Below are 12,417 nucleotides of genomic sequence, written 5' to 3'. Positions count from 1 at the left end.
AAGACACATTTGGAGTTCCCGTCATGGCGCAGCAGAAACAAGTCCGACTGGGAACCATGAGGCTGCGGGTTCAATCCCTGGCCTTACTCCGTGGGTTAAGGATCTGGCGTTGCCATGAGCTGTGGTGTAGGTTGCAGACATGGCTTGGATCTGGTGTTGCTGTAGCTCTGGCAGAGGCTGGCAGCTGTAGCTTCTGTTAGACCCCTAGACTGGGAAACTCCATATGCCTTGGGTATGGTCCTAAAAGGACAAGAAAGAAAAGAAAAGAAGAAAAAAATAAAGAAAGAAGAAAAGAGAAGAAGAAGAGGAAGGAAGGAAGGAAAGAAAGAGAAAGAAAGGAGGGAGGGAGGAAGGAAGGAAAAAGAAAAGAGAAGGAAGGAAAGGAAAAGAAAAGAAAGAAAGAAAAAAGAAAAGAAAAGAAAGAAGGGGGGGAAGAAGAAAAAGAAAGGAAGGAAGGAAGAAAAGGAAAGAAAGAGGAAGAAAGAAAGAAAAGAGAAAAGAAAAGAAAAGACATATCCTTCCTGAACCTCTCCAGGGGAATCAAGTTACCAAAATATCCCAAGAAATTTCTTCTCCAAAAGTGTCACATCTCTATAGAAGGCTTTTAGGGTATCAGCATGCTGGCAACTGTCCCAGCATCAATTACCAAATTATTCTAACTACCTTCTTTCAAAATGAAAAAAAAAAAAAAAGAAGAAAAAGAAGAGGAAGAGGAAGAAGGAGGAGGAGAGGGAGAGGAAAGGGAAGAAGAGGAAGAAGAAATAAAGAACTGAGGAGCTCCATCTGGTTCCTCCGCCCCTGAAGCAATTAACATTGGCAACCCCATGGAGCAAGCTAAACATTAACCACTGCTTTTGGCTGGCCTTTGACAGCACAGGGTAGAACCTGGCTTTCAGAAATCAGATGGTTGGGTTCAAAACCCAGCCTCACCATTTAGAAGCAATGTGACCATGAATAAGTTCATCAGCCTCTCTGAGCCTTTGTTTCTTCATCCGCCCATACAAACGACCCCACCCACCGACCTCTGGGAGTAGCAGGTCTCCAGGAGAGAACCAGCTTAAGTTCCCAGCCACAGGTGCTCTGCCCGCCCCCCCGCCCCCCATGGTCTGAAGTACTGACAACTTAATCTGCAAGGTTTGTTACTGATGTCGATGCTGTACCAGGAAATTGGGACATAGCCGATGCTACTGTGCTTTTTTTTTATTAAAAAACAAATTAAATAAAATAGTGATTGATTCTATATAAAATTGAACTGGAGTCCACGGTTCATGGTGGAGAAGGCTCAGAAGATGGAGACAAGGATGTGGTGGCAGCGGTTTCTTTTTCTTCGTATCTGGGAGGCAATTCGGATGAGAGAGAGGGAGTGTGTGAGGTCTCAGAGGTTGGAGCAGTCCCAGAAATAGTATATATAGAGTCACAATCTCTCTCAGAGGTCACACCTTGGCCCTCAGGAGGCGGAGTCCTACAAAGAACAAGAGAGAACATGAAAGGGAGCAGAGGGAATCCGTCACACGCCTGCAGTACTAGGTTCTTTTCGCATGTTTAATTAGATGCATTTAGAAGCATCTGGAAGGGTCTGCAGAGTAATTTCTTCCATATTCTATCTTGCATAGATACGTTTTGACTTTTTTTTGTTTGTTTGTTTTTTTAGGGCCACATATGGAGGCATATGGAGGTTCCCAGGCTAGGGGTTGAATTGGAGCTGTAGCCTCCTGCCTTCACCACAGCCACAGCAACACTGGATCCTTCACCCACTGAGCAAGGCCAGGGATCAAACCTGCGTCCTCATGGATGCTAGTCAGAGTCACTTCCACTGAGCCATGATGGGAACTCCCATTTTGACTTCTTACCCCTTACTGTCCTTAGGGCTGATTGTAACATTAAGACTGTCCCACTCCTGTTGTCATTCCCCTTGTCATTGAAAAGACATAGGGTACAAACGTATAGATGCCTTCTGAAAGGAACATACACGCAGTTACTCCGCTACTTCATCTTCTGAGACAACTAACAGAAGGAAGATAAGCTTATACCAATAGAAAATTAAATCGTTCAAGCCAAAAACTTGAAGGGGAGCAGGAAAGCATACTGGTTAATGGACGGGCTCTGGCAAAGGGCAGACCTGCATCTCTGCATTTCTTCTCTGCTGCTTTCCAGCTGTGTGACCCCCAGCAAATTCGTTAACCTCTCTAAACCTCCGTTTCCTCATCTGTAGAATGGGGGGTGATGACAGCACCTACCTTCTTTGTAGCCATGTCATGAGGTAATGTAAGAAAAGCCAGACTCAGAAGTTCCCATTGTGGCTGAGCGGTAATGAGCCCGACTACTATCCAGGAGGATGTGGGTTCGATCCCTGGCCTTGCTCAGTTAGTTAAGGATCTGGAGTTGCCGTGAGTTGTGGTGTAGGTCACAGACACGGCTCAGATCTGGCATGGCTGCGGCTGTGGCATAGGCCAGCAGCTGCAGCTCCTGTTTAACCCCTAGCCTGGAAGCTTCCATATGCCTCAGATGCAGCCCTAAAAAAAAAAAAAAAAAGAAAAAGAAGAAAGAAAGAAAAGCCAGACACTGGCATAGGAACAGCAGCAGGAGTAGTTCTAAGTAGCAGTTGTAATAGCCATTTAATTTAGGGCTCTGGGAAGTTCGTCATTGGAGAAAAGAATACAAAAATTCGCTAACAGAGTTCTTCACATGTCCAGAACCTAACCTCCCTTTCATCCACACAGGGAAACCCCTACCTCCATCCCTGGTCAGGTCTCCAGCTTACCACCTGATCTGAAGCACAAGAGCATGGGCCTTAAAACATGAATGACCCGGTAAGGCAGTACTGCCCCCAGCATCTCCCGGGTCCTGCTTCTTACGGCTTTCAAAAAATGCACATCTCAGGGTCTCAGAAGTCCATTTTCCCCCAAGTCCTGCCCATCCCTCCCACTCTGCCCTGTGACATTTGCCAGCCATCCTTCCTTTCCTTCCCACGCCCTGGTTTCCATTCAAGCAGGTAGAGAGCCTTTTCTGGGCCCACTCACCCTTTCCCAGAACACCTTCCCCTCCTCTCCGTGCACTCCCCGCCAGTCCCTGCTGCCTTGCCCTCTCGGCTTCAGCATCCTCTCAGCCCTTCCACCTCCAGCAGCTCATCTTGCTCCCGAGACCCGGCCCATGTGGTCCACAGCCGAGGCTCAGGCCTCGCTGCTTTCCCTCCAGCACCGGCTCGCTGTCTTCTCCCCGCTGCCACGAGCACCTCTGTCGTGGTCATTCCCTGTCACTCCCCCTTGATATCGTGATCTCTGCGCTTCTTGACTGTTGTCCTCCTCGCCAGATTCCCTCCCTTGCTAACCACCCAGGCTCCTGTCACCTGGGGCAAAGCACTGAGATTTACGCTGTTTAATCTGACCCCAGGCCCACCTCCATATCTGTGGCATGTCGTGGGAAGCATGGGGGCTGGGGCGGGGGTGATGCTTGTATTTCTCTTCATTCAATCCAAGAAGATGCTGAGGCCCGGAAGACAAATTCATATGAAGGGGAAAACCTCAGTGGGGCCAAGTCAGGGTGCAGCCGATTTCAGCTAGTCAGCTCAAATACCCCCAGTAGATACTGAAACCTCCTGTACCTGCTGGAGGTCCCCGGGACCCGCGCACCTCCCCACAATCTAAAGGAGCCAAGCCCAGCTGAGCTGGGGCCTCCCAAGTTCGGTTCTCGTGCTCAGCTGGCTGATGGGTTGTTCAGCAATTTGCAAATCAGCCCTGCTACGAGCACAGAAATGCCTGGAGAAGACTTCCGGTTAACCCGGCATCCCCACTTTTATCACTGTTGACTTGCGTGCAGCCCAAAGTTTCCTGAAAGGTATTGTGACTATTAAGGTAATAACTCTGACCTAATATAAGCAAAAAAGATGCTCATACTTGGATGGTTACACCCGTACCATGGCCTTAAAGCGGATGTGGCCTGAATGGAGGCACCGGCTTGCAAAGGTCAAACGTTCCTACCCTTGAAGTTCACACGGAGCGTCTTACCCATAGTGAAAAATACTGTAATACGAAGGTGGACTTTCGTTTGGAAGCAAATCATCAGCGCCAGGACCTTGAGACGCTGCAGCAGCCGAAGTCTCAGGAAAATAAGGTGGTGGAGGGGGTGGGAATATTATCACAGCATCGCCTGAGGAAACAGAACATTTCGTGGAAGACAGATAAGTAATACATGCAAGCAAAAGAGCAAGAGCCAAAGAAATTAATTCTGTATTTGGCCCCCAAGGTCAAGGTCACCTCTGCTGACTCTAGAACTTAAAAGTGAGCCTATCGGATTTATAGAGATGGATGGTAGGGGCTGCCGGAGGCTGGAGGCAGGGGCAGCTGGAGTTACTGTTTCATGGGAGCAGAGGTGATGTTCTGAATCGTGAAAAACTGGAAATTGACAGTGGTGATGCCTGCCAACACCGTGAATGTTCTTAATGCCACTGTCCATTTAAAATTATTAAATTTGTAAAGTTTATGGTATGTCTATTTTATCACATTACAAAAAAAATAGTGGGTCTATATTTCCCAGCAAGTCTGAGCTAAAGCACTCCTGGGGCCTTTGCTACCACTCCCTCTTACCTCTCCGGGGATGTCTACTGCTGTGAAGCTTTTCTCATTTGCAGCTTACAATTTGAATTCTCCAAAAGTCAGCTGCTGGAGAAGGTGCCTTTGTCCATCAAAGGCAGTTTCAGCCTCCGAACAAAGGACAGCACAGCCACACTACAACCCATCCTCATCCCTATTTCTGCAGCTGTGGCTTATGCTCTTGCAGAGTTTTTCATTGTTTGTTTTTGCATTTCTTGCATTTCTGTTGTTACTGTTCACTCCAGAACACATCCCTGTGTTTGGGGGAGGAGCACTAGGGATCAGATGCAAGCTCTAATTTGTACCCCGATTCCCATACAGAATGCACTAGATGAGTTGCCCAGAATATTCTAGACGTGTGGCAGCATCATCAGGAAGAGGTCTGAGGGTGGCCTCTGACAGGTTGACAGCACCAAATGACAGCTCGGGAAAGATGAAGGAGGAATGAGGACTTGACTTCCCTGCAGGGAGGAGACTGGTTCGAACTAGCGGCAGATCTGATGCTTATCCAGGTCGCTGCAGCCTTTTCTAAACCTCCCAGGGTTCCACGTGCCCATTAACTACCCCAGCAGGGCCCTGAACAAGTTGCATGCCCTCTCAAGGCCTCAGCCGCCACATCTGTCAATTGCAGGCCATGACTGCACCTGCCTTGGAGGACAAGTGGGAGCACTGGCTTTGTGCGCAGGGTGAAGACGGCGCTGAGCACGAAACAAGCTCTCTGGCTGTAGCACAGCCTCAGGGGGTCTTCCTTCACACCCATCAGCAAGGGGCACCTATCTGCATGTCCAAAGAAACACTCCCAACTGGAAGTCTGGCCCATGGTCACCTCCCCCCCGCCTCCCTGAGGTAACTTAGCCTGGCAGAGAATGCATTAATTCTGTCTTTCCTTCTGCAAGGAGACAGTGATTCGAGCTTAAAATCTGCATCACCAGCTGAAGCTTGAAGAAGCCTAACGGTTGTCTTGGGATTCTCATTTAATTTTTTCGGAAGGTCTTGGTAAGGCAGAGGAGGGTAGGTTGAAGGTAGGTTACATTACACATTATAGAATGAGGGGGCTGGGAATAAGCCTCTAAGCAGACCACTCACCTACTGAAGCAGACAAGAAAGGGCTCAAAGCCCTTTATCTCTGAGGCTTATTTATCCCTCTGCCGGCCCTCTTGTTCTCCCCAGAAAGAAGTCCCATCCCCTGAGTTCCCCTTTCCACTATGTCCTGCAGGACTTGACATCCTCTGTGAAGTGACCACACACCAGTTTGTGCATCCAGGGTCCAGCCCTAGGTGTGCCTGCAATGCAGCTATTATGCATCTTCATTTATGCATAATAATTTTGTCCTCCATTCTGGGGAGAGAGCTGCCTCTTATCACCCCAGTTTCCCTCATCAGCCAGAACTGACCATTGACGGACAATGTCTGGTGTCTTATCAATTGTGCTGAAAGGCATGATTTTAAAAATAAAAACCCTATTCCATATTATCAAAGGCAAGAAAGACAAGGAATTAGGGCACCAAATTTTCACAGGTTTGATAGGACTTACAGAGTTATGTGGAAAAGATTTTAAATGATGCAGTGCTAATTACAGACCCCCCAGAAGTCACTGCACCCCAGCACCAGCCCTGCTCCCTGCTACCCCCCAATTCCAGCCACGAGGAGGGAGGCTGGGCCTCGAAACTCCCTGATAGTAAACCCAGTGGGCACACCTCAAAGTGCCCAAACCAAGTAGAAGATCGTGAGAGTATTTTCTTGGGCCCTATTGTATTCCTCAGAAAGACTGAGATCATCTATAGTATTGGGTGAGCCCTTCTGTCATGTAACAGCTACTCAGGACACTTGGCCAGAGATGAAACCAGTGGAAATGGAATTCCATCAAGGGCCAGGGAAGGGCACTGTGCAAGGGCCATAGCATATGCTTCCATTAGAATCCTGGCTCTGACTCTTGCTAGTTTGTGACTTTGGGCAAGTCATTTGGGATCCCCTGTGCCTCAGTTTCTTCATGTTTAACTTGGAGACACTAAGAGTATCTGCCCGAGTGGGTTGTTACAGGCATGAATAAAGGTCACATAACAGGCCCTTGAAGAGCACATCCCAAAACACTTTGGTACATATTTGGCTCAAGAACAAGCCCCATCTATGAGTTAGCTAGTGTTATTACATAGCTAATATTGGTGTTGTCACCACATGCATATAAATGCACAAATAAGGAGGCTGGGAGCTTCAACTCTGGCTGAACACAAGGACTGTCTATAAATCCATCTGCCCTTCCTCAGTGAGGTCCGTGCCATGCAAGGCCCACAGCCCAGGGACATACCGCAGTGAGTACTGCCGGCTCGACAGACAGCCCCACCCACGAGAAACATCTCACTTCCTCCTTCCCTGGCTTTCCCTCCTTCTGGAAAGAGCTTTATCCTTTCAAACTCAGGAAACTGGAATAACAGAGTGATTGGCAAAAGCGAGCAGCAATGGTGGTTTTTCCTTGACTGTGTCAAGGTGAGGCCAGAGCTACTGATGCTCTTCTGCGTGGGGCTGACTCTGGGCCGTGGCGATCTGGCTCTTCGGCAGAGCCCCCAAGGGAACCAAAGGGAATCCCTAGGCAGTCCATGGTGAAAAGAAGGGACCGATGCCGTCACACTCCATCTTCGTCTATGCCACTGCTTCCACACTCTGCCCTGCCCCTGAAGCCGAGGATGAAATTACAGCAAATGAAGAGCAATGCAGAAATCAGTACAGAAGACTCCCTCCAAACATGGCAGATCGACAGACCTGGGACAGACCCAGACTCCTAGGATGTGAATATCGAAGTGGGTCTTAGAGATGCATTGCTCACTGTCTAGATAGGTGAAGTAAGGCCAGGCGAGGTTAAGGACTGCTGAGGACAGCAGGTCAAGGACAGCCAGTGACGAGAACCCATGCTTCCACCAGCCAGAAGTGCCCTAAGTGTTTGGTGTGAGAATAAGAGGTGAAAGAGGGTCACGTGGCAATTCCCATGGGTGACAGATGGTTCCCAGGCCATCCGCAAGGTTCCTCTCACTTTCCTCTTTATTTGCCCTGTGACTGCAGTCAAGGTCACAACCTAATGCCCCAATGCTTTTACTAGATAATAATGAATTTGAGGAAGGAAATGATGGGTTCAAGGATCCTTATGGGGCTAATGACAGCAGCAGCACTGTGTGTACGTGAGAGACAGAGACAGAAACAAAGAGAGAGAAAAAGAAAGGCCAGACCCCAGCACAGCTCAGGGAGACTTTGATGCTACAGCCAGTGTGACGTGAACAAGCACAGGAAAGACAGCCACCCACCTACAGTGACCTGAACAGGCTCCATGTGCTGGGGCTGTCTCTCTTCACTTTCAGAAGCATCCTGGCCCCCATTCAAGTTGTTCCTCTTCTTAACATGAGCAACCACGAAGAAACACAGTCCCACAAGCACGATCAAGGGTCCCAAGATCTGCAGGGACAGGAACCCACAGATCTGGGACTCCGAGTCAGCAGTGTCTGTCTCATTCAGCGGTTCCTGCGCCCAGTCTGAGCCACACCCGGGAACCCAAATGCCCAGGACGCTGATGAGCATACCGCTCGTCAGAAACAGAAACCCAAAGATGAGACACTGGACAAACTGGCGGCTCTCCCCACAGAGGAAGGCTCGGTCGGAGTCCCCCTGGTTGCCTCGCAGACGCCCCTCACTTTGCTGAAGTCGTGCCCGGGAGCGGGCCAGGATCACAGCCCCCAGCCCGACCACGGCACACGCGGGCCCGGCGATCTTCAGCACCATGCTGCAGTCTGGGAGGGTTTCATACTGGCACGCCTGGAACCCGAAGATGGAGAGCAGGACTCCCACGCACAGCAGGATGGCGCCCATGACAAAAAGGAAGAAGATGAGCTTGCTGACATGCCTGTCTCGGTGGACCCCATCTGACTCGGCGGCGGCTACAGGAGACATGGCCAGAAGGAGCCCCTTCCCCAGGCGGGTGGAATGCGGTGTGTGTCTTCCCTCCAGTGGTTTCCGCGGCTCTGCAGACAGAACCAAACACCAAATTAAAGTGGGCACAGGTGTTCCTGACCCGCCCTGTTCTTTTTCACGAAATCACACTGGGATGAAATCATAGGGAATAGAACTTTATGCAACTAATAGGCTGCAGAACAATGAGCTGGCTCGTGAGTCAGAAGAACTGGCATTCAGAAACTCCTGAATATGTAATTTTATAAAGATATGCAAGACGAGGAAATGCAGTTACCATGCACCTAAGAGTATCTTGAAAAAACCCTTACAACAAAAGTAATTGGGCATGGCCTTTCCTGTTATGAGTCTTACAAACTCACTTCCCCAGGCTAAAAAAAAACAATGGTGAGTGAGAAAGGAACCACAAGGATTATTTCTGACACCCCACATTTCATCACAGTTGCTCTGAGAATTTTCAAGTCCATAAATTTTCGATCGGTAACTAACTTTCCATTTCCTGTTTTAGAAGGGGGCCACTTTCCATTCTGTACTTTATTCTAAGGCTACCTCCACAGGAGACCCAAGTTTCTCAGTCGCAATTGAATGGGAAGGAGGTTCAGGAACACAGTGGGTTTGGTGGATTTTCAGTTAATTCGGTTAAAATGTGATTCTTGGGTTCTCAAACAGGCACATATTGGGGCTGCCCTGAAACCTGGGGGCCCAGCTGCTGGGGTCTGGGATGACCCAGGGAATGTGGCACAGGGGGTCAGGTGGAGCCTTGTCCCCCAGATGGGCCAGTGGCCTCTTCCTTACCCTCCTCTGTGGTGCCACCCACTTCCACAAAAAGGTTTAGGCTCCATTAAAAATAAGCAGCTGATAAATCACCAATTCCAAAACACTAAACAGCAGCAGAACTTGACTTTGAAAGCAGAGTATCTGTGAAATCAAGTGGGAAAGCACCTTCCATAAGGCCACCGAAGGCCTGTACTTCATATATTAAATGTACCCTGTGTGGTGGGCAAAGAGTTGTCTATTTTACACAGACTGACATTATTGTCCAGTTATCTCATCTTACTCTAATGAATGGCATCTTTTTCCAGGACCCTTCAGGTTGAGGCACTCAAAAAGACAACCCAAGTGTGAAGGCCATTTTTACTTGCTCAAAGGAAGAAAACTTTTAAAAAACTTTGTGGTCACGTACAGGAGCTCAAGATTGAGGCAATAAACTCAAGGCCATCTTGACAAACACAAATCATGTCCAAGTCGAGTCAGTTTTGGTCAAGAAAGGAAACAGCTGGTCTTATGCTAGGAAGTACTTTTCCAGGAAAAAGTGCAATAGCATCAAAATGAAGTTGGAAAAAGAAGGAAATATGGCTGGGAAACAAGCTGCTTCTTTAAACTTGGCAAACTATGAAGGTGCAATTAAGCTGAGACAAAGTATTGCACTAATAAAATAAAAAAATAAAAAAAGAGGGAGTTCCCGTCGTGGCGCAGTGGTTAACGAATCCGACTAGGAACCATGAGGTTGCAGGTTCAGTCCCTGCTCTTGCTCAGTGGGTTAAGGATCCGGTGTTGCCGTGAGCTGTGGTGTAGGTTGCAGACGCGGCTCGGATCCCGCGTTGCTGTGGCCCTGGCGTAGGCCTGTGGCTACAGCTCCGATTCGACCCCTAGCCTGGGAACTTCCATATGCTGCGGGAGCTGCCCAAGAAATGGCAAAAAAAAAAAAAAAAGACCCTGTAATCCTTTTGCTGCTCTGAAGATACAGGTGAAGAGTGACTCTGCTACAAAATCCTATTAAGAATTCACTGTATTCCTGGTACTTTCGACTTTGATGTGGGTCATAAGGCCTCAACTGCCTTAGGCAAATTCCCAAATACGAGTATTAAAGTAGAGCCTAAAACTGGATTTGTAGCTTCCTTTCCATGGACTAGTGGACTAAGCACCTGGCACAGGTGTAAATCCCCCATCCAAAATAGCACAGTATGTGCACAGTGTTTTCTCTGTCTCTCTCCTGCTCTTTCTCTCTTCCTCCCCACCCCCAACCCGGTCCCTCTCTTCCACCCCTACTCTTATAGAGGCGCTCACAAAATGACACAGAGACATGGCCACTAAAAGGAAATTAAACCTTTTCCAAATAATAGCGCCCACTTCATTCTCCCAAAGCCAAGTCCGCCTTCTTAACACTGTTCACCAAAAGACATTTTCAAATCAGCAGCATCTCACCACGTCCAAAGCGCTGTGTGTTCGGGGCTCGACACAAAGAGAGCTGAGGTCCGTTACCGGAATAGATTTGCGGGTTTAGAGAGCCCCAGCGCCACACCAGCCCAGAGGGGCTTGGCGCGCAGCTCCCATGCGCTCGAGTTTAGCGCTGCGCAGCTCCTTGCACACATCCTGGATCCTAAACCGCAGAGCGGGGGCTCCCGGGTGTGCAGGAACGCGGGGACGGGAGCGCTTACCTGAGGCTCGGTCCTGCGAGCACGCTGCCTGCGCCGGCGCTCAGCGGGCAGCCCCGGCCGTGGGCACCGGGCACAGCGTGGCGCCCGCCTCCGCCCTCGGCCTCCCGGCCAGAACCTCACACTCCCACCTGCACGTCCGGGCGCGGAGGGCGGGCCGCGCAGTGTTTACCGAGGGGGCGGTGCCGGGCAGGGCAAGGCTGCAGGGGCGCCGGCAGGGCAGGGCGGACTGGCGGGAGCTGGCCGCTGCCGGGTGATACTCTTCGGGGGCCAGGGGTGCGCCCGGCGCGGGGGTGGAGAACGAGGGACAGACTCGGTCCCGGGCGGGTTGACCGGGTGGCTTGTGCGCCCGTGACCGTGCGCGCAAGGAATGCAGGAAAAGGCGCCCCCTCCTCGCCGCCTCCCTGGCTGGGGGCCCCAGGGGCAGGGGCCAGAGAGTTGGGGTTCTCCTGGGTGTTCCAACTCGCGCAGCGACGGTGGAGATCCTGGAGGCTGGAAGGGAGCCGATTCCCTTCTGGGCCGAGAGCCCAGAATTCAAGGTGGGGGTGGAGGAGAAAGGGCAGCGCTGCCCCCTCTTCGTCGTGGCCGTTGCCCGAGCAGATTGGGGGCCCCCAGATCCCGCTGCCACGCCCTCCGGGACGGGTCTACCCAGTGGCTTGTGGCCCTCCTGCCGCTCCAGAGACCTTGACTGGAGCTCCCCGAAGAGCAGGTTATGGAAACACCAAATCACAGAAAAATGCGCTGCATTAGAGTGTGCGGAGACTGAGGCAGGCCCTGGGGAGACCCTTGGACACTCACATGTATGCTCACAGTCCCGCTTTGCCATCGAAGCCCCTTCCCGGTTCTCAGTCGCTAATGATTTGCCGGAATTAAACCTGTAACTTTCCCTGCCCTTGAACCAAGAGTTTCGGGATGGGTGTGCTAATCCCCGTGCTATTTGTAACCTGCCCCGTGACACGTGACACGGATCCAACTGTGCCAGTTTCCACACCAGAGGTCAGGGCGCCGCGAAAGGTGAGTCAAGGGCTCAGCCCAAACACAGGAGTGCTGTGAGCCCCAGGGCCTTCCCCATCGCTGCCGCTTCTCCCCCGGGGTCCTGCCCACTTTGTCTGAAATCCAGTCAAGGGTTAAGGGCCAACGGCATGAACCTTTTGAACGTGAGAACACTTTGCATACCTCGTACAGCAGTTGGTTCCCAGGCTCACTGTTCTCTCTGCCGGTAAAGAATGAGTTGGCTTAGCTGATTACAGAGGTTAGAAGCCAACGAAGTGATTGGAAGGAGACAAAGAGGGAAGGCTGATGAGCATGGGCTCTGGGGGTGGGCCGGCTGGGTAGGTGAGACAGGACTGCATCAGGGAAGCCAACTGTGGTAGGATTTGTTGGGCCACTTGCCCTGGTGGCCAAAGATTAGTACTGTCTTGAATATCAACACTCCTTGCTTTG

The 12,417-nt window shown here is 50.5% G+C and overlaps 1 protein-coding gene across 3 annotated transcripts; it reads right to left on the bottom strand.

The window, feature by feature from the left end:
- On the bottom strand, positions 1,186 to 11,830 carry TMEM171 (transmembrane protein 171). 3 transcript variants are annotated; one of them, NM_001244323.1, is given in 4 exon segments: positions 1,186 to 1,462; positions 4,005 to 4,146; positions 7,882 to 8,592; positions 11,773 to 11,830. In NM_001244323.1, coding segments are annotated over 3 exon segments (978 nt in total). In that variant the 5' UTR covers positions 8,522 to 8,592; positions 11,773 to 11,830; the 3' UTR covers positions 1,186 to 1,266.

The sequence above is a fragment of the Sus scrofa genome, chromosome 2, assembly GCF_000003025.6.
Source record: "Sus scrofa isolate TJ Tabasco breed Duroc chromosome 2, Sscrofa11.1, whole genome shotgun sequence".
Classification (NCBI taxonomy): domain Eukaryota; kingdom Metazoa; phylum Chordata; class Mammalia; order Artiodactyla; family Suidae; genus Sus; species Sus scrofa.
This window is presented reverse-complemented; position numbering and strand designations above follow the sequence as displayed.

Bases quoted from the DNA above. Each gene is read 5' to 3' on its own strand.
- TMEM171 (XM_005661477.2), bottom strand. From the start codon at position 8,521: ATGTCTCCTGTAGCCGCCGCCGAGTCAGATGGGGTCCACCGAGACAGG. The intron at 4,147-7,881 runs GTGGGTGGCTGT...CTGTTTCCTCAG, and splicing joins GCCTGTTCAGGTCACTGTAG to GCGATGCTGTGATAATATTC. The intron at 1,463-4,004 runs GTAAGACGCTCC...TGTTCTTTGTAG, and splicing joins TACAGTATTTTTCACTATGG to GACTCCGCCTCCTGAGGGCC.